At 41.5% G+C, this 20,921-nt stretch overlaps 1 protein-coding gene across 1 annotated transcript in view; it reads right to left on the bottom strand.

Annotated features, from left to right (window-relative positions):
- The window catches only part of CACNA1C (calcium channel, voltage-dependent, L type, alpha 1C subunit), a 416,023-nt gene that overhangs the window by 116,208 nt on the left and 278,894 nt on the right, over window positions 1-20,921 (bottom strand). The window contains 1 exon segment of the mRNA XM_009879632.1: window positions 2,129-2,219. Within this exon segment, the coding sequence (XP_009877934.1) occupies window positions 2,129-2,219 (91 nt within the window).

Below are 20,921 nucleotides of genomic sequence, written 5' to 3'. Positions count from 1 at the left end.
TGATATGGTTTTGTATATATTTCATTATTTCTTTTTATTTTATTATTAATATTTCATTAAAGTAGTTTAGTTCCTTCTAAAGTCATATGTCTCTTTTTCCCTCCTCTTGAAGAGGGGTAGAGGGGAGCACCTGTCGGTCCCATCTGGGATCCCCCAGGTCCCCAGTAGCCAATTTGGCCTAAACCATGACATCCCTCATACATCTCTTTATACACTTGTGCCCTTTGTTGTTAAACACCTGCCACGTTTTACCCTGAAGGTGGCTAAACTCTAATGCTGTGAAAACAATCCCTCCTTTAGGATCCTTTGGGATTAAGGACATTAAATAAATGTAAGCTGTAATATTAAAAATATATGCAACTTTATAGTAACAGTTGCCATTGTTGTTGGCACTGTGTAGCACCAGGGGACCCATTGTGTTGGGAACCATAACTGCAGAATAGAGATGGTTCTCCAAATTGGATCCAGCTGTAAGAAGCGGTCACATATCCAGCTGCTGCTTCCTGTAATGTGACAAGAGCACAAGCAGCTTGGTGGGGTGCTAAAGGGAGGGCTACAACTGCCTCAGAATCATGAATAGACCGAGCCCGGTCCTTTCAGAAAAGAGTTCATACTCTAAACTAAAATGCCAGACTCAGCAGGTAGGCAACAGCAGGCAGGTAAAAGAAAGCTATCAGAAATAATTTCTCCTGGGGTTTATAAGTCTCTGGCTGGCACTTACAGGAAAGCAGACTGAATTTACAACATATTCCACATATCACATCTTGTAGTGCAGATAAGATCTCCTCCTCTATCAGTTTGTAGAAGAGAGGGCCAATGGTGTGTGTGGGAGACACAACCAAGGTTTACAAAGTCATGAAAGTGATAGATAAGCTGAATGCAGAACTGTTGATCACCAAATCTCACAGCATTAGAAGGACAGACATTGACTAAAAGTAGTAGTAGATCATCTTAAAACAGATGTGAGTAAGTACTTGTCTACACAGCAGGTAGTGAACTTCTGAAACTTGGTACCACAGGACATTGTCAGGGCAGACAGCCTTAGTGGGTTCAGATAAATCCATGGATGGCAGGTCCATAAATCGCCACTAAAGGCAAAAAGCAGAAGTGTGCCCTCTAGCAATTCTCGTCCAATAAGCATGAATTTGTGAGCAGTAAAAGGAGACTGGAAAGTAGGAAATCACCAGGCTTGTGCACTTGCCCTCATGTCACTGTCAGGACCTGAACACTGGCCAGCTGGACCACAGGTCTGACAAAATAGAGCACTTCTTATGTACTTATGATGAGCATTTGACCAACACTGAAGAGCTCAAGGTATGCCCAAGGACAGGACAGAGCTTTAAAATACTCCAGCATGGTACAAGCTATAGCACTGCTATGCTTAGACTATTTTTCCAGGAAATTTGGAGGGACTAACGTATTCCCTCACAGCATAAAGTCCAGTCTTGTTCAAGTCATGCAAAAGGAAAGAAAGGACCCCTCTTGCCTATTCTTGCTCTCTGCGATGCTAAAAAATATACCATATAATATGGTATTCCATAAGTGCTATCTCACACATTCTTGAGCATCTACATTAACTACAATGGTGCAATATCAAGGAGGCATTATATCTTTCTAACTGATGTATTTCTTTGTCACTGCAGTATTGTGTTCAGCATTTGAAGGGTGTAATTCAGGCTGCAGGATGGGAGTTATCATCCATGTATTTCTATTACAAGACACTGTAAAGTGTATAAGAATCATCAGAGAAATTAAAATAGACCAGTCATTTCCATGCTTTGGTCTACATATACTGGATTTGATTATCTATCACCAAAGAGGAATTTTAAAATAGGAACACTGTTTTCCACCAGTTCTTCATTTAGTTATTATGCAAAACCAGATCTGCTTATCCTGGGTATTCTGTGCTTTATTTACATTTATGTAAACCCAGAGGCTCTCCACTAATGTCCAGATGGAGTTTACATTGCAATTAAGATAAGAACCATGATCAATAGATCTTCTGCACTCTCCCCTTTCACCCACTGTGGGGTTTTCATCCCCTTAAAAAGCCTGACATTTGCCCTGGCTTTAACCCACCAAGCTCATTCCAACCCCTACATACATATATCTGTGTATATGTACTCACGCTAGCCTAGCACCGCAGTTTTCGCCTTCAATATCTGCTCCAGGGACGTTGTCTGTGTTCACGGACTCGGTCTCACTGGTGGGCATGCTCACTGTAAGAGTCAAAGGGAAGAAAAAGAGAGGGTTGGCCATTAGAACCTGGCATGTCTCTTAACAAATCACATGAGTGAAGGAACTGGCTTAATGAAAAGACCATCAGCTGCAGCTCCTGAGGATTAAGCAATTTGCTGAGCAAGTATAGCGCCTCCCTGCACAGGCCGGGCTGGGCAGGTAGACTTCAGGAACATACACAGATTACTCAAATGCTAAAGGGAAGAAGCAGCTGCTTTCTTTCTTTCAGAGTCAATTCCTGGAAATTTTATGAATGAGAACCATTGAAAATTAGAGAACTTGGCAAAGCCATCAAAGAAGTTTTGCTTGATTCAGTGGAACACCTGAAAAAGTGCCCCTTTGCTTGCACCAGCCCAACCATCTCACTGCCCTCCCCAATCTCCTGTGCAACGAGCAGAGTGCAAGTAAAAAGATTGACAGGTATTGAGAAAAATGGCTTCTGTTATCCTGACAGCAAGTAATACTGATGGCTGGCCTGTCATGTACTAACAATTAATGTCTTTCAACCTCACACTTATAAACTGGACCTATAGGAATAAGAGGGAAATTCAGACTCTCTGACCCATTCAGATATTACCAACAATAGAGCTAATGAATATGGACCATGGTAGAGATTTTATGTTGACACTCACCAACTAAGAACTGGACAGAATCTCCTAGGCTTTTACAGAAGTATCATGGAACAAACATCAAATGAAAGCAACCTTAGGTGTCAACTCATCTAGATTCAAGGACCTGTCACATATTCTATCTGTAATCAAATCTCAATATTTTATTTGCTTCTACAGATCATAAAGAAAAAAGATATCACAATTTCCATTTCACCAGTTGCTCCCAGCTCCTATATGTGCTCTAATAACTTCTTAATATATAATCATTCAACATAAGTTAGGACAATGGATAGGATCCAATGTGTGTCCTCTTCCCTCCTGCCCCCTTTTCAAATGCACAAAACAAATGAAAAAAAGATACTTAAAACTGAACAATGGAGGAGTTAAACAGATATCTCAGATACCTGGTAGAACTTCAGAACATGACCTGTATTAGCAGTTGGATATATATCTCAGATGAGATTTGAAAGCATGCACTATTAGCTGTTGGAGAGGCTTCTAACAGCCTGTAAGAATACTTTACTCAATATTGAGAGCATATCTATTTGTGGGTCCTGGTGCAAAAGCGGGCCATGTAGAATAAATGAGTTCTGCATTTCAATTGGGCAGATGTTTAACAGGCCAGGGAAGCAGGTCTTCTTTCAGAGGCTAGAAAGATATCAGAAGGTTCTTCCCAAGAGGTCCTGGGTTCCTGCTCTGAATGCATTATGGTAGAAATGTCCCTCAAAATGAACTCTTTCCTTCATCCCATCCCAACAATTCATGTGACTACAACATATGTCTTGGGAAATCTAAAGTTCTTGTATTGTCTTCTTAGGACCATATGAAACAATGGACTCTCTAGTACTCTTGGCATAACTATGAAACATTGTACTCTGATGGTGCCTGTTGCTTTACAAAGACTAGATGTTTTAATAATCTTGTCTGTTTGGAAAGACAAGGAATCAACTGAATTCATATTTTGATGCACATGAAACAGTCAAGTAAGCTGTAAGAAGACAACATTCATAATTAAAATTTTCAGCCCAGACTAAGCCCTTCAGGAAGAAAACAAAACGTTGATATTTCGCAAGTCATCTTTGAAGATGAGGTAAAGCACTTTCAAGTCATATTTGAGCTTATTTGCAAATGGAAAACAATTTTGAAGACATTAGCAAGAGACTGATTTGCAGAGCAGCTTATTAGCTTGAGTGCATGAAGAGAACACTGCACAAGCGATGGAAAAAGCAAGGCACGCACATGCAGAAGTATACAAAGGTATATTATATGTCAGTCTGTATAGAGATATATAGACACATATGCACAGATATACACCGTGTGGACAGAGAGTGCAGTGGAACATTACCATGGGTTTCTGTGGAGTGACTAAACCAAGCAAACTTTCCTTTCTTCTTATCAGGCAAGCCAGCTGGAGTGCTTCCTTTCACAGACAAGATGGTCAGTGTCAAGTACCAGGAACAAGACATCAATAGAGAACATGCAGCCAGTGACAGGCAAAAGAAAAAAACAAGGAACTCAGCTTACACATGACATCCACGTCTGTCTGAAAACTTCATCACGTGAATTAAAAGTACAAAATTAAAAACAAAGGAAGTATGAAATATTATAACAGATCATCAGAGGATAATTCTGCCTTGCTTTTTGCTCTTTTTCATATCTGACTTCTGAGAACATGAAGTTGTTGAATTTAAGTTTATGGATAAAATCTTTTTTCCAGTGATATCAATGGCAAAACTCGTCTTGTTTGACTGTCTGACCAGTTGAAATTGACGAGACTAATGCAATCACAATTTGTCCTCAGGTTGTCTCCTGACCTAAGGAGATCCCTAAGTATCAGAATCTAGACTAGCCAATTTTTGAATGAGGTTCCTTGGCTTTCTTCCTAAACTGCTCCAATACCTAGAAATGTTTTCAAAACTGTCAGAGCCGCTAAAGGAAAGTTGTCGGGGTAATCACATTTTTCTATTTCTCTGTCTCTAGAGATGAACAACCTTCATCAGGCACTCAGATGTACACTGCCTTACCCAAACTAGGATACCCCTAGACTACACTAGACTCCTAGAATGTTTTACATTTGAGTTTACATCTGGACTTGCCCTCTGACGTCCTTCTGCTGCATAGTTTTTCATGGCGTTAGTTAATGTTGATCCTCTGCCTGTTACGCACAAAAGCCCTTAGCCCACACAGATCAGATGTGCATGCACAGAGAAGTCTTAGAGCTTACTTCACACTTCCCTAATCTCACTCCTGCAGAAAGCCAAATTAAAGCGAGGGATGCAGGTGCAGTGGCACACAGGCTGAAGAGACTCCTGTGGTTCTGGCTAGCTTGCTGGCACTAGCTCACACAGGCATTCATTACACTGCACTGATGGAAAAAGTTAAGGACAATAAAAAGTATTAAGATGGCATCAAGTATAAGAGGAACGATAGCCTAGAAGTTAAAGGCCAGGACAGGCAGGAGATTAGGACTGTATTCCCCAATGTGGTATGCTCTCAGCGGGGCAATCACTTATTTTACCTGGCACCTCACATCACCTTCAATATCAGGGGATAATCACGTGTGCAGGTGCTGTGAGGTTCATTCAGGCCCGTTAACAAATCCTGAAAATAAAAGATGCTGCAGGAGAGGTGTGCATAAACTGGGGCTGAATATGAGAGGAAGTAAATCAAATACTGCCCAGATGGCTTTCTTATCTGACTCAGCTCTCAGAGACACAGACCTTGTGCCTACACCCCATCTCCAGCCTAGAAACAAGGCAGGCATTTTTTGCAGTCCGGGTAATTAATTACTGGAACCATGTACCAAGAATGCTGGTGGTAAATCCACCACAGGAATGTTTTAATTAGGAAGAGATGTTTTTTTCTAAATGGTGGGCTCTAGTCCAGACCAGAGTTATGTTTAGGACCATGATATACAGACTATGCCACCTCACTGGCCACTTCCTCCTTGTAATTTTGGAAGCTGAGACAAAAGCAAAAAAGAGGCAAATGCAAATTTCCTCCCACCTAGGCAAAGAGGAACTTAGCAGTAGAAATCTTGGTGCCTCACCTCCATGTTTGTCCAGTGACTTAGGGATTCTTACAGGAGTGGTTTTCTGTCAAGGTAGAGGGCACATTGTTTCTCTGTGGCCCCCCCACCTCCCAGCCTTCAAGCAGAGCATTAAGTCTTCGATCTACCACATACTTTGCATTGAAGGTGCTTCAGCGTCCAAACTGCAGTATGGGCAAGGCAGTGATGGAACGCTGTGCATACTACTCAACTGCCCACCTAACACCCTAAGGTATTAGGTCAAGCAACTAAATACCCATGTTGTATGTAGGTGACTTCTTGACAGCAGGGAACAATTCTGTCCCCTCATCCCTCCATCCTAAGTGACAGCAGGCTGTTAAAGGGGTGAGAAGGCATTTCCACCAGGCAGTTTGCCTTTGCTCGACTTCACTAGGAGCAGCAGTGCAGCAAACGGGGCAATGAATACACAGAGTGGATGGCTCGTTTCAACCAAACCAGTACAGTGAGCCACTAACAACACCACAGGCACAGGTCCCATAGAAGATATTACATATTTCACAGAATTATAAAATGGTTTGAGTTGGAAGGGACCTTTAAAGATCATCTAGTCCACCGCCCCTGCCATGGGCAGAGACATCTGTCACTACGTCGGGTTGCTGAAAGCCCCATCCAACCTGACCTCGGACATTTGCAATGATGGGGCATCCGCAACTTCTCTGGGCAACCTGCTCCAGTGTACCTCTTCCTGAGGCAAATCATGGTGGCTTTGCTTACACAGCAATCTCTTTTTTTGGATTTAACATCATATCCATAATTCACTCTGGTTGAAACCTCCCTTTAGTTACATATTCTCTAGGTAGCAATGTTTTTGAAGGGAAGTGAATCAACTTTTAAAAGGCACGCAAGTATCTTAGAAGGACTGGTAGGTTTCATACTCTCTCTTACAGTTTCTTCTGAAGCCTTTGCACTTCTTATATCTTGCCACAGCGTGGCTCATCTCTGAACGTAGACTTTTTCTCCTGGACTACCTAAACTCCACTTTCACATTATTTAGGGTTACACAAGATTCCTGCGACAACTAAAGCAACAACAAATGCTATGTAGCAGCTTCCTTAAAAATGAATCTGAGAAATTCCTCATGTTATGTTAATTCTATCTCTGAGACCCAGCAGACAGAAATAAGGACAGAGTCTGCAGTCCACGACTGGCTAGACAGACAGATGTATGAGACACTTTGAGACCCTCTGTTCCCTGTCACTGGCATCAAGCATGGACACCATCTCTACTCTTGCTCTAGCATATGTCCCTCCTCCAATGAAGTGCCCCATGGACATGCAATGAATTTTTAGATGGCAGGTTGCCAAAAGACAGCCAACTATTGAAACAGCAAGCTGGCACAAGCAAATATCCTTCTGTGTAGCCCTGAGATAATTTTTCCTTTACACACTTGGAGAATAATATTTGCTCCCAGTTCAGAAATATCATTACCATTGTTGAATATTGCATTTATGACATGCTTGTCATCTCAGCAGTAGAAGTAATTCTAATATTCAGATTTATCTCCATGGATTATATAATGTTATCACACTTGTTGCTGAATCTCACTTTAATACTTAAATTGTCACAGGCAATTTAAGACCCAGAGAAGATCATGCCCGGACTAGATGATATCCTGAGGTCCCTTCCAACCCTGATCACTCTGTGGTCAAAGGGTGCCCAGTTCCACAAACACAAACAAAGCATAAATTTTTCACAGATTTTCACAGGATGCATAACTACATGACTTTGCAGATCTGGGCATTAGTTTTAGAACTGGTTATGTCAGAGGCTATTCACATTGCCTGACTTCATGTCCCTAATTCAGCTGTTTGAGTCGGATTATAGAGGCAGACAGATTCCTATCACAGGACTTCTGAATGCCATACTGATGTCTCCCTCAACTGTATGGACAGGCTGGGCATTTACCTTATGTCCTTGGGTTAGGTACCTGACTTGAGACAGCGTGAGTATCCAACAGTACGTCCATTCATATTGATAAAGGCCCATAGTGGGTTTTCAGGTTAAGAAAGGCAACGATACACTTGATTGTGTTTTCTAATATGCTCATTTAGACTCCGATTTCTCCAGCACTCCAATTTCCACTGGTATTGAATTACTTTGCAAAATATGTGCCTAGATCACCCCTCTTCCCCATGCTGACATTGGAGGTCAGAAGGACCTGATGCCACTCCACGTTATTGTGTCACCTTGGCCATATGCCAAGGCCATAAGCCTTTCTACGTATCTGTTCAGGTTTTCTAAAAAGGGGGATTACAATTCTGCACTCACCTTGCAAATCTCTCTGAGATCTGCAGATGAAACACATTACAATAAGTGCTAAGTACTATAGTTATTACTGATACTAATGTCTCCCAAGCGGGACACTGCAGAACTATACAGCAAATGTAAAGAGCAAAGAAGTCCTGTGAATTCTCCAGCTGGGATTTAAGATTTCTTTTTCCATCAAGCACAACAGGAATAAATTGCAATATCCAAGCTGCTTCCTTCAACAGAATGTGCATCAAGTGAATGACTTTGTCTCCAGTAAAAACCCTGCTTCCCATGGTGCCTCTCATGCCCATCATTTCATGAATGAGTCTATGGGCAGCTGTCAGAATACCAATCAACTCATATTTTTTCGGTGGAGAGCTCTCATTTTAATTAATACGTGAATATTGCCTAGCTTTCTTCTTCTTATTGCCTGTTTTGGAAATGCTGCACTCATTCATCTTATTCATTAATTTAAATAAGATACAGCTTTCATTCTGCTACATGCACACAGTGTCTTGGGAACAATCAATGAGTATGTTCTTAAATGCAAGCAGCATGCAGAAAGTAAACTGCAAAGGTAAATGATTAGTTTTCTCTAGATCTCCTGATTTCGTCAGGAAAATATACCAGATGTGACTGGGGAACTCTTTGGGGTTTCTGTTTTGAAAAGGAGTTCTGCAATAGGAAAGCTTCTAGAGGAGAAGAGGAAAGGAAACTTGAACTATATGTGGGATCTTGGTGGTTACATACCTGCCAAAGTTAGACAGAATGCATCAGTAAATCTAGCACAATAAAAAGATAATCCACAAAAATTGTGAAACTACTTGGAAAATGGTTACCAAGGGCTCAGAGGCCAATGCTTATACAGACAGTATTATACACACAATATGACATTAAATATGTGTAATATATACACTTTGCATAACCTAATTTTTGGGTTAGTACAAATGACTGCAATTGCAAGGACAGAGGTTGATTCACACTTTCACTCAAGGTCGACCACAGAATCTAGGCGAGTAATAAAGAGCCATAAAGTGATTGCCAGTTTTATCCACTTCAGTCAAACAGAAAAAGGCTTTTGGTAAAAAGATCTTTAGACCAGTGAACCAGCAGCAAAGATGTTGCACCTAGTAGGTAGTAACAAGGTTTGTCATCACAGTAAAACCAGGCTGGGCACTGGACTGCAACAGAGAAGACTGATGCAGTGTAGCACAGTCTACTGAATGGAGCAGTAGAAAGCAGGAACACTGCCAATACCGAGATGGAGTATCGTATGGTCAAATGTTTCATTCATAGATAAATTATATATTTTATAATATAAATGGCAACGTTTATTTTTAATATTTTTTATATAAAAAGATGTCTTCCTCCCCTTCCAGACTGTCACCATATGCACATACACACCCTATGATGTTGAGGGGACATAGCCTTGGGCTAAGTGAATTTATACCGTACACAAAGAGGAGTAGGAGAGATAGTGATACATATCAGTTGTGCAGGCATGTGATTAACAAATCTGTCATTACCACATGCCAGTTACTGCGCACCTATGAATGCATTACCTCGCCACTAATTAATCTTCTTAGGACTTACTTTAGTGTAACAAACTCCACAGCTACTTTAAACAGCTGCCATTTTTCTTTTTACAGCAATATTGAGGAGTAGTACCCAATGTTCCACAAATATTTGTTCACTTCAGCCGGTGAGCGGAATGCTCATTGTACAGGGGACGACAAAACAGGCACAGCCAAACTCCTGGCCCTGCCAAGAGATGGCCTTTGCAAGCCTCACCCGTGTTCTGTTCTGTATTTGAAATGAAGAACTTAAAATCCTCTTCTCACTTCCCTGCCTGAAAGGCGAAGGTACTCTTTGCATAACCTGCGGTATCTCAAATGTCTTGTAAACACAAGATGTCAGACTCACCCAAAAGCAGACTTTACAGAAAGGAGTGTCTGACTTTCTGCTAAAAAGGGCAAACCCAGCAGTCGCTCTGGGTAACCGGTTGTACTGCTGAGCAAACATCTAAGTCTGCAGGTGGAGTTCATTCACAGCAGAGTATCTGCTTGCAAGTACAGTGGAAGCAACTCTCTTAATCCCAGTGGCTGAAGAAGGACAGATGGGCTGGGTCACAGGGTGACAGAACCACTACCAGAACAGATCTTGAAAGATGTCTCTCTTCTGAATCTGAATCTTCCTATGACATCCTAAACTGGTTTTCTTGTCTGATAAATGACTTGTATTGTTTGCCTCGCTTGGAGCAACAACTAATGTGCCAAAGTGCAAGGCATTTAATTGCCAGGACATAGTTTATAGCATAAGTTTCTGGTGTCAGTCTAACACTTTTTAGCAACCCCTCTGGTTCCCCACAGAATTCTGAAGCAATTCATTAAAAAAAAAAAAACACACCAAAAAAAAACAGAAGAAAGAAAAAAGGAAAAGCGAAACAATTGAAGATCTATGACTCTTTCAAAAGTATTTTATGATGGTGAACAAATCACAACAGCACATTCTGAATGGTTTAGCAGGATTTCTCTCTTATTCTTTATGATTTTTAGTAGAGGAAGTTTGGACAAGCAGCAGTGCCATCAAATGTGCCTGAATCTACCCCGCAAAGTGATACATGGGCAAAACAAGCAGGAACATTTCACTTGAAAACCAGAAGGATTCTATTATTGCAGGCTGGTCTGGCAGGCGCCTTAGAAATGGGGGCATGAGAGCTGCAAACACTGTAGATAATGTGTTGGGAAGTGATACAAACATTGATCATGAACAAAATAACTAACCACAAAGAAAGTGCCCTCAAGACAGTATAATCAACAACTGAAAGAAAGAATCTTTCCTGCTTTGATTGCTTTTGTCCTCTAATAATCATGACGCTATTCATATTTTGCTCACTAGCATTGTAATTAATGAAAATAATGTGATTCTAAAGTGGGCCACGTGTTTCCTGAAATTCCTGTGCACGGAGAAACTTCTGCGTCTGCCCATGCATACACCTGGGTGGTGAATCAGTAACTTTGATGAGGATCTCTATTTCAGCAAGAGCATCTTTGTTCTTTCAGTTCACAGCCCTGTGAATCTGTCTTCCCTGCAGAGTCCAGGAGAAGCAAAAAAATTACAGAAGCTAGTCCCAACTCAATCCGCTTAGGTCATCAGAAACTCCCCAGGGAGTGCTGCGTGCCACCTAGATTGCTAAGCTTCAAAGTGACTGAGATGCAGCTCCAGCTGTTTTATGACATTCCTGCCTGTCACAAGTCATTTCAAGGTGGGTGACGCCTGAAAACTCCGTGAGTGGCCTACAGTTTGTGAGCTAAAGCACATAACAGGATATGTCAGGACAGCAGGGACTGTTTGGATGGTGCAGCGGGTGGGGAGTCATGCCCTGGTAATTCGCAATGGAAATCCTGCCTGGAGGGAGCTCACACAACCCTGCAGCCAGGGAGCTCAAGCAGGAATTGTGCCAATGAGAAGTTAGATCTCTCTGAGGAGTACGTCTTGTGTAGAAGAAGGAAACTATTCTTCTGGAGGATGGCCCTTGTTGGCAGAACATCGCAAAAAAAAAAGGCAAAGTAAATGTGAGGGAGAAATTGAACTGTATTATTATTTCAAAGGACAGGCAGGAGAACTGGGCGGAGGCTGGGCCACAGGTGAAGGGACTCTGGGAAAGAACAAGTTACTGCTTAGTTTCATCCGAAACCAAGATGCAACTTAGTTTCATCTGAAACTAAGATTTCACTCTGCAAGCTGGAAGAGTAGCGTATGCCTCCTGCATCTGGGAAGACTTAACTTAGGAATGACTTGCTTAAAATATTTAAATATTAATATAATCAAGAAAAGACAGCAGCAAGGCCCTGTCCAACTGAGCAGTCCCGTTGCACAGGCAGTGCCTGACAGAGATTAATTCTCAGCAAGTGCAGACATTTCCTAACAGCAGTATTCATGTGGGATGTATGAGAAGACTTCTGGATGACGCCCTCCCTCATGGTAAACAATCAAGCAATTCAGTTCACTGATTGACAGGTACAGCAACACTCACATCAGATCTAGGTCACTCTGGAGCCAGGGTTGTGTGAAAGCACTGGACCCCTGTAGTTGCATTCATGGATCACACTGAACAGATTTTATTCAGCTTCATGGTCTGAAATGGAAATCACTTCTCCTATTTTGAAATGTGCATAAAATTCTGTTTTGAAACCCTAGTCTGTTACATTTCTTCTGTGCCTAGTAAATAAAATGCTTGCGATTTTGTGTGCTGCTCCCGCATGTGGTGTTCTTTCAGACACTTTTGCTAACATAATGACTAGTCTGATACTAGACACTATTATCACAATATCACATGAGTCAGAAGCATGAGACATGCTAGCTGGGCAGGCTGTGTGTTACTGTGCAGCCAGGAGAAAAGGAAAGAATTGAAGTTAAAGAGTTTTGCTCTTAAAGTCAGCTTGTTAAACCTGTAATTAAAGCTTTTACACCTCTTGAATAGGGCATTGAGAATAGGTCAATTACCCCGAGCCAAAGAAACAGGCATTTTATAGTGGCCTTGACATAATAGATTCCTAGTTTGCAAATACTTCTAGCATGCAGGAGAGTGAGGGACTGATAACAACAGCTTGAGCTAAGCTTAGTGTGGGCAGGTGTTATGCAAGCTTCCCTCACACAGCTGTGTTAAAGCAAGTCATTCGTGACCTGGCATAGCCCTGTTATTCTGCTCCTGGTTCTTCAAACAGCTAGATAATACACTTACATTTTGATCTGCACATCTGTGAGGATCCACACAGCTCTGCCACTGCATCCTTGTTCTGATGTTTAACCCTTCCACTACTTCAGCCTATGGATTTTAATGCAGTTGGTAACATCCTCGTCCTGAGCTTCAGTGACCCCTGTGTTACCTATCCTTGGGTCCACTACAGGACCTCTGTAGTTTGCACTTCGAGGAACATGTCTGACTGCAGTCCTCCCTCAAGTGGACAAGGAGAAGTGAGGTGCAGCATACTGTAGTTTGTGAACTTCATAAATGGAAATGAGGATGTGAGCAGCACTACAAACACCCATGGGCCCTAAAGCTGAATTTGAATTTAGGCCTTAAGATCTGAAAGGCCAATTCTCTAATCTGTTGACTTATCTCTACAATCCCGCTAACTGAAGAGCTGCTGTAATCAGCAGGCAGGCTCAGCGCCACAGCTATTTTCAGTTCGGTTCCCCAGTTGGAAACATTTTCCTTCCCCCGCCACCTCTCCAGGCTTGATGTTGTTTATGAGATAACCAGGATGGAGAGACCTGCTTTTCTTCCCAGGAGCACATACAACCGGAGATTTTAATCCTATTAGCAGACTGTACCGGAGTGGATGGGAAGTTTCCCACCCAATAAGCAGAAGTGAGCGGGCACAGAGTGAGCATGTGACTGCTGCTCCATCAGAGCTGTGCCTGTGCTGGGGTCCTGCTGCAAACTTCCCGGGCTTCCCACCAAAGCGCTGAGAAGGGCTGGGTGCCATTCACAACTGTCAGTTCTTCTCAGCTGTGCCAGCGCTGGCTATCAATGTGGTAATACACATACTAGTTCAGCTGTGTAATTTCCCCCAGATCTCTCTTCTCTGAGCTCTGCTGGAGGAACATCACAGCGTCAGAGACCTCCCGTCAGCTACAGCTCATCGCGCTGCCCCACTGCACTGACAGCAGGGTCAGCTGTCTAACCCCGCTTGTATTTAAAACAAAATACTATTATCTTTGCCTTCTTGTGTGCTTGCTTGTGAATTCATTTAAGAAAACGATGGACTACTCAAGCTACCTTGAGCCAGGGGCAGGGAAGGTACAGGATGTGACAGTTTTCCCAGGAGAGCTCTGCTAATGTACCTCCTGATTCTCTCAGCCTGTCCTGATCTCTTGGAGGCTTCCCAGTTTGACCCCATCCCATACAGAGCTCTTGGTCTGGGCCACAGGAATACAAGGTCTGAACTGCAGTATTTATCCTCCTGCCCATGAATCTTCAAGTTCTAATATACAATACATAAGGGAAGAAAAAAAGATAGGTAGATAGGCCATGATGAATACACACTTAGACCAAGGGGGAAAAATGCTCATATTAGACCAATTTCTTTTACAGTTGGTCCTACCACATTCTTCTATCTACCAAGAACACTTTTTATACATTAAGCTTACAAGATCTGTATTGCAGGTTCTAGTTGTATTTTTTTCCTACATGTCTTTGGACTAACCACACTCAATTGTCTCTTCTGAGGCACTGGATAGCATTTTTGACATCCCACCCTGGATATGCCCTTCTAACTATCACACCACAAAAGTACGAGACCTAGCTCCTATATTTTATCTGTCAGTCCACAATGAAGGCCTTGGGTACCATGAACTGTTTAAGTTGACATTAGATGAGCATGTTTAGGCAGCTGAACCCCATCTATACTAGCTTTGGTTTCCTGTAAAAAGGAAGTACATACACACTTTTAATTTGTGCATATGCAGTGCCAGGTACACTGTGGCTTTTATCTCGGCTGGCATCACTGTAATACAACTAATTCTCACCCCCAACAGTTGCTTCTAACTCCAAACACACGCTCCATGTCCCTCAGCTACCATTACTGAACACTACAGCCTCTCTCCTAACAGTTCTTTATATCGCATTAAAAAATACTTGAGGTTTCAGCTGTTCTAAGTCCTGCTCACCAATGTTTTCTTCCAATGCTTTCTTCTCAATTAAGAACCCTTAAGGCTATATTCGCACACCTAACTGATTTTCAAACACTGAACACTGATCATGATCATTCTCACTGACTTCAACAGGAACTGCTGAATACTCCACAGTTTTTAAAACCGCTTTGTAAGTGCCCTTATAAAGATTTAAGGGCACAAGTTAGGCATCTAAAAAAATGGCCTTGCTGTATAAATACTCAGCTTGGGGGTTTGTGGCATTTCTTCCTAAAATTTTTGGTGGAGAAACTGGTACTGATTGCCTTCTATGCCTCTCTAACCATGGGAAATAGAGCATGTTCAATTTGTCAGAAGGTATGGCAATGGCAGTTTTCTCACAGACTTTTTCTTCTGAAGTCCTTTCTTGAGAAGTGGAATCACAGTGTTAGTGGATAAATCTTGACAACTTCAAGAAGTACTTCCCAACAGGGCAGATGGAGAGTAATTTATTTGCGCAAAGGTATCTTCCCCGGCTATATAAACAATAGTTTCTCTCTAAAGCCTTACCTTCAAAGATATTTCTCTTTGACATATTAGTGCTATAAGAGGATTCTTACATCAACATAAGTTTCTCTTCCTGCAGGCAAACCAGAGGTGTTATCTCACCAGTCAGTCTTTGCTAAGGAAATAGCTTTTATAGTAGATAAACTTAATGCCCTATCAACATTAATGTCAGCTTCTATATGCTGTAGCTGGTCACATATCACTGCTCTAGCAGTTCTCATTGTAATGTTTGCGCTCCACGTTTCAAGAGTCAGAGAAGGGAGAAGCTAGAAAAAACTAAGTTGAACAACACATGCCAGATCCTCAGTTGCAAGAGAACAAAAGAGTGTGCAGATCACCACAAACCTCACAGGGCATCTTGTAGGAAGAATTTTTTCCTAGACATGAACTGCAGTGGCCTGGGAGATTATCTAATTTATGTAGCTTTTGATGCCCACAAGTGGACAAGAAGAAAATTTGAGCCTGCAGGCAAAAAATAGCACAGTTTGCTTTCCACACTGCCCTTCCTTCTTCCATGCAACAGCAGCGGTACAGAGATTTGGTAGATGCTCATTGCAGTGACCCTTTCAGGGTCAGTTAACCATCTCTGAGCTGTCACTAGTCACCAGCACTCACTCAAGAAGCTGGCTGCTGGAGTCAGACACATGCCTGAATTCAGCCCACCTTCCCCAAGCTGAAGAGTTACTCTGCTCTACTTTCTAGACATGCTTTTCTCACTTCACCAAACAATATCAGGCCTTCTGATACCATGTTGGGACAAATTACTACAGAATTATAAATTGTAACCTCGGCCATAGCTTTGTCCTGAGGCTTCCTGAATACCAGCAGCTCTTTCTTCTTTTGCTCTCCATGCAAACAAAGGAAACATATTTTTTTTTCTCCATACTGTGCTTTGACATAAAACACAGGCTTGAGCTAAACTGCATCTACATCTCATTTGGTTAAATGGGATTTACCTACCCTCAGAAGTAACTATCAGCAGAGAAGGAAGGGGAAGATGGTTTTCAAATGGTTGCTTGCTTTTTGGTTTATGATCAAAGCTTCCTTTCAGCCAGTGAGAAACTGCAAAGTTGTAAAATCTACAGAACAATGATCCTAAATGCTGCTTTTTGATAAAAGTTGGGTTGTTAAATTATATTACTAATGAAAACCAAACCTGTTGATTAACTTACACAGAGTGAACCATCCACACGTTCAGGAGAACAAGAAAATTGTATCTATTAAAATGATTAAGATGATTATGGTGAATTCCCAGAGAATGAAAATAGTTCAAAACCTCCCTGATCAAACCTTTAAGTGCCTTATATGATACAATCCAAGGTCAAAACTCTGCTCTAGAGGGTGGAACAGTGGTGTCAGAAACTCTGGCACTGGCACTGAGAGGGTGGGTGACCCCATTGTTCAGCCTTTCTGTGTCTTTTTCTTTAAATTAGACAAAAGAGCCCAAAACAACATTTCTCCCCTCTCCAAATATTAACCTCCATACATATTTTAAAGAATCAATGCTACATATGACACATTTCTAAGCATAACTTAAACCCCAAAGTTTTTAGTAAAACTTTGTTGGGAAAATTAATTTTTTCCTCTAAGTATTTCCTCTTTTCTCCTCTTGGAAATGGGGAGAAAGACAAACCAGGCAAGGATAAGGCCCTACTGCTTCCTTGCTTTTTCACTCACAGTAAAAAACCAAAGCAACATGTGATGAGAGTCAGGAGGGAAACCTACACTCAGTTTTGGTTTTATTGTAGTAGGAAAAAGTCCAACGTTGGCATGATAGTTTTGTTGACATTGATGGAACGTGTGGCAAAAATGGAAGCAGAATCACGCTAAATGATCTTTCTTTTTGTAACTTCACCTGCACAGAAATTTACACAATGAAAACGACATTTTTAAATGGAATGGCAGCTTAATTCTCTCTCACCTACAGTGCTGAATATGATTGCCCTGCGTACTCTGCTACCCCAGTGACCTACAGGGTCACTACAAAGCCTCACAAGTGCTTTCTCATTCTTTTCTGATATATATGTTGTTTTTTCTTTTTAGGCTGTAAAAGTTTATCTGAGTCCAATCCCACCTTTCCTTAAGTACAGATATGGAAGCAAAATGCTTGTAATGACAGTGGGTCAAATTCATGACAGATATAACTGCATTTTAGCCAGTGGAATTACGCACCAGGGAAAAAGTACTATGTGGACTATTCAGTCCTGTAAGCAATTTCAGATCTCAAATATCTCATGCTGTCCCTTTGGTGGATTACAGTTACACAATACTGAAGTAATGTGTGAACACAGAGACGCCTCTGGCGCATCAAGACCTCCTATTGGGCAACATTTTCAAGTGCTGACATTTGCATGTTTTGTTATTGACCTCAGATGAAACAGATTGGGACCCAAGTCCTTACCCAGGCAAATGCCCAGCAACTTCAGTAGAATATTTGCCTAAGGACTGCAGGAATGATTCAGCCCAATGTGAGAACTAATGTCCCAGAAGCTTTTCCTAGGCAGCATGCTAATTATAGACTCATGACATCTGTAGCACAAACCCATGCAGCATTTAGCAACCTGAACTTCTCCATGAAGAACAATCACACAACAAAAACAAAGCTGACTTATAATTTACAAAGGCTTTTTAGTAAGTGCCCTCAAACTATAGTATTTATATTAAGAACAGTGTATGAGCTACTTCAAAAGATGACAAGGTAGAAAAATGCCACTGGGACTGCTTTCTACAGAGCATGGATTGGACACAGCACACAGCTGGGAGTTTCTGTCTCTCCTGTCCAAGCAACCCATATTTTGGAACCTCTGCAGCTGAGTACGTGGAGGGTTTTTTTCCCCTAGAAGAAACTGGTGGTGCAGTGAACACCACCCTGTCTTCAGGTGAAAGAGAATAAAGCTATCACAGCTACTACACTCCTTGTGAAACATCTATCAGGTGCCCTTGTGAAATGCCTACAGTTGTTGGCACGGCAGCTAATCTTTTCTTAGTTACCAGATGATTATTTTCCACATCAGTGGATAATGATAAAAGTAGATGACATTGTGCTTTCTTCCTCTTAGTTGAGGTTTTGACAGATAATAAATCATTTTACAACACTGGCTTTTACTTCCTTGTATTTACACATGGAAAGCAAAATGCAATCAGGTTGTATGATACCATTCTCAAATCACCAACTGGTACTGGAGGAACTAAAGTGATAAAGGCTTCATTTTCCAGCCTGTACCTCTTACAGCTTTTGCTTAGATGATCATAAACCTCATGCAAGCACGCTGTGTTTTTTTTAATTGATTTTTGACAATAGGCAAAAATCCTCTAAAATATCAAGCTGTACATGCCTGTCAAGGGGTGGTTGCCCATGTCCTTCCATATGCATGTGAAATACATTGGGACAAATTCTGTGGATGAAACTAGAATAAATGAGGGTGAGCTGACTTGTTGTCAATAGACAAGCTCAGGTGTGTTTCAGGTACGTACTGTTAAACAAGAGACCAAAATTAACTCAGTACACCACCTTTTTGCTCTTAGAGTAAGAAGACATGAGTTTTAAGGCAGTGATGGTTAAGACTGAATTTAAAATAGATACCTTGTAAATATGCTTTCACTCATTTTCCACTTTGAATCTTCCATGTTAATTCCCTAGCTGTGCATTTCTCCATTGAATTTCATCATAGAAAATGGACCAAGAGTTTTTTAGGCCACCCTGAAGTTTTAGCCTGTAACCAAGTCTTTGAAAATCCTGTTACGTATTTTCTGCCTTAGACATTATCCCACAGCACCATGCTATTTTTTCAGGCTGAAAGTAGCAAGCTACTTCCCTGTCAGTACACTAAGCACATGATTCAGAGGCCACAGAGCAAGCTGACATATGAAATTACTAAAGGTAAAATTTGAAGAAGCTGGTGTTCTTTTATCTTGGTATCCTGATTAGATCTGTACACAAAAGTCTCTCCAGCCAACAGCTTCAACCTGCTAACTTTTCCAAAGGGTTGCACAGGATTTCAGGAGAAATTTCATTAAAGTGAATGAAAAGTATTTGGTAGATGGCCTCACTAGAATCAATGGAGTCTCCTTGTGGTATAAAAGTTGACTTTGCAAAAGGAAGTCAAGTAAACAGGAATTGGATAGATAAATCCTAAAAAGCCTGAATTTTTAGTGAAAGGTGGTCATGCTTTGATCCCTGTTATGTAATAGAGTCAAACTACTATTGGAGCTCTTGGGAGTAAAACCCCGTTTGGGTTGAAACTACTGAGGCTTCTATTTCTAGAGTTCTCAAATTCTTCTCTTCTCCTGTTTGAACCACCAGCTCTCCTGTTTTCATTTCTGGCCCAATGTTCAGAATCACAGAACGTTTCCATGAAAGACACAGATTTTCCAAGAGTTCTAATGGTCCAAGAGGTCCCAATTTCTTCTAAAAGTTTTACTTTTGCAGCTGAAAACTTCCTCCTTTTCTCAAAATCATTTTCTCCTGTGATTAAATGCTCTCCACTGGCTAGTCATGACTAGTGCTCTTCACAAGTAACACTGGTGTAGAAGTGAGGCAAAATCTGTGGTCCACCAAAAAGTTACATTGCAGCTGATTGCCTCTAAGCAGGCAGTGAACTCAGATGTTAACAAACATTTCCAAAGGCCACTAAGACACTACAGTAACTCCTCTGAAGGTGAAGATTCAAGACTATTTCTTTCTAAACAGCTTAGTTTTTTACATATTTTAGAACCTGCCTTCAGCCTTTTGTAGGGCTTCAGTAGGGCACTTTCTATTCGCAGTTTCACTGAAGCATAAATCTGCACGTACAGTCAACCCCCCTCCCATACCTTTCATTATTAAAAATGCTACCTGAAGTATTGCTGTATGCTTTTGATAGGCAACACATTGATTTGTATTGCTTTTTCTGCTGTGTTACATGGAAAACTGATTATCTATAGCCATCAGTCCCATTACAGTAGAGTCCCGGAGTACGATTAGAGTTTAAATTTTTGTAGGGTAAGCTATTTGCAAGTCACCTCTTGAATTTGCAGTACTACCTTGCATATGACTTAACTAGAAGAATGAGTTGTCTTGAACCACAGAATGCCTTTGTTATCAGATCCCAGCCCAAGCAGTGGGCTCTGTTACTCTTAGGGACTCTGCCGACATTAATGTGGTCATACATTGCAGACGGCAGCACCAGATAGGACTGAAACAGAGGGAAACAGAGGGAGGGCAAAATCTGAGCAGTCAGAAACATCAAATTACTTCTCCCTGCCCATTCACAGCTTTTTCCTGACCTCAGTGCAGTCAATGGGAGTTTTGCCAATTTATTTCAATAGGAGGAGAATCTGGGTTGGATTGAGGTTTCCTGCTCCTGCCCACAGCGACACAGATGCATTCCAGACCACTCTCAGGAAGTAAAAAAAAAGGGCAAATTCCCAGTTACTGTGGCAACAGGAGGGATGGTTCTCTTTGCTATCATGTAATTTTGAAATTCAGTAGCTGTTTTGTGCCATGACATGTGTTTCTCTCCTCTGTCAAATTAATGTTTTCTTCCCGTGTGGAAGGCCCATCAGGGAAA

This window comes from Charadrius vociferus, unplaced genomic scaffold (genome assembly GCF_000708025.1).
Source record: "Charadrius vociferus isolate BGI_N301 unplaced genomic scaffold, ASM70802v2 scaffold90, whole genome shotgun sequence".
Classification (NCBI taxonomy): domain Eukaryota; kingdom Metazoa; phylum Chordata; class Aves; order Charadriiformes; family Charadriidae; genus Charadrius; species Charadrius vociferus.
The sequence above is the reverse complement of the archived record's forward strand: the minus strand, read 5'-3'. Positions and strand labels throughout refer to the sequence as shown.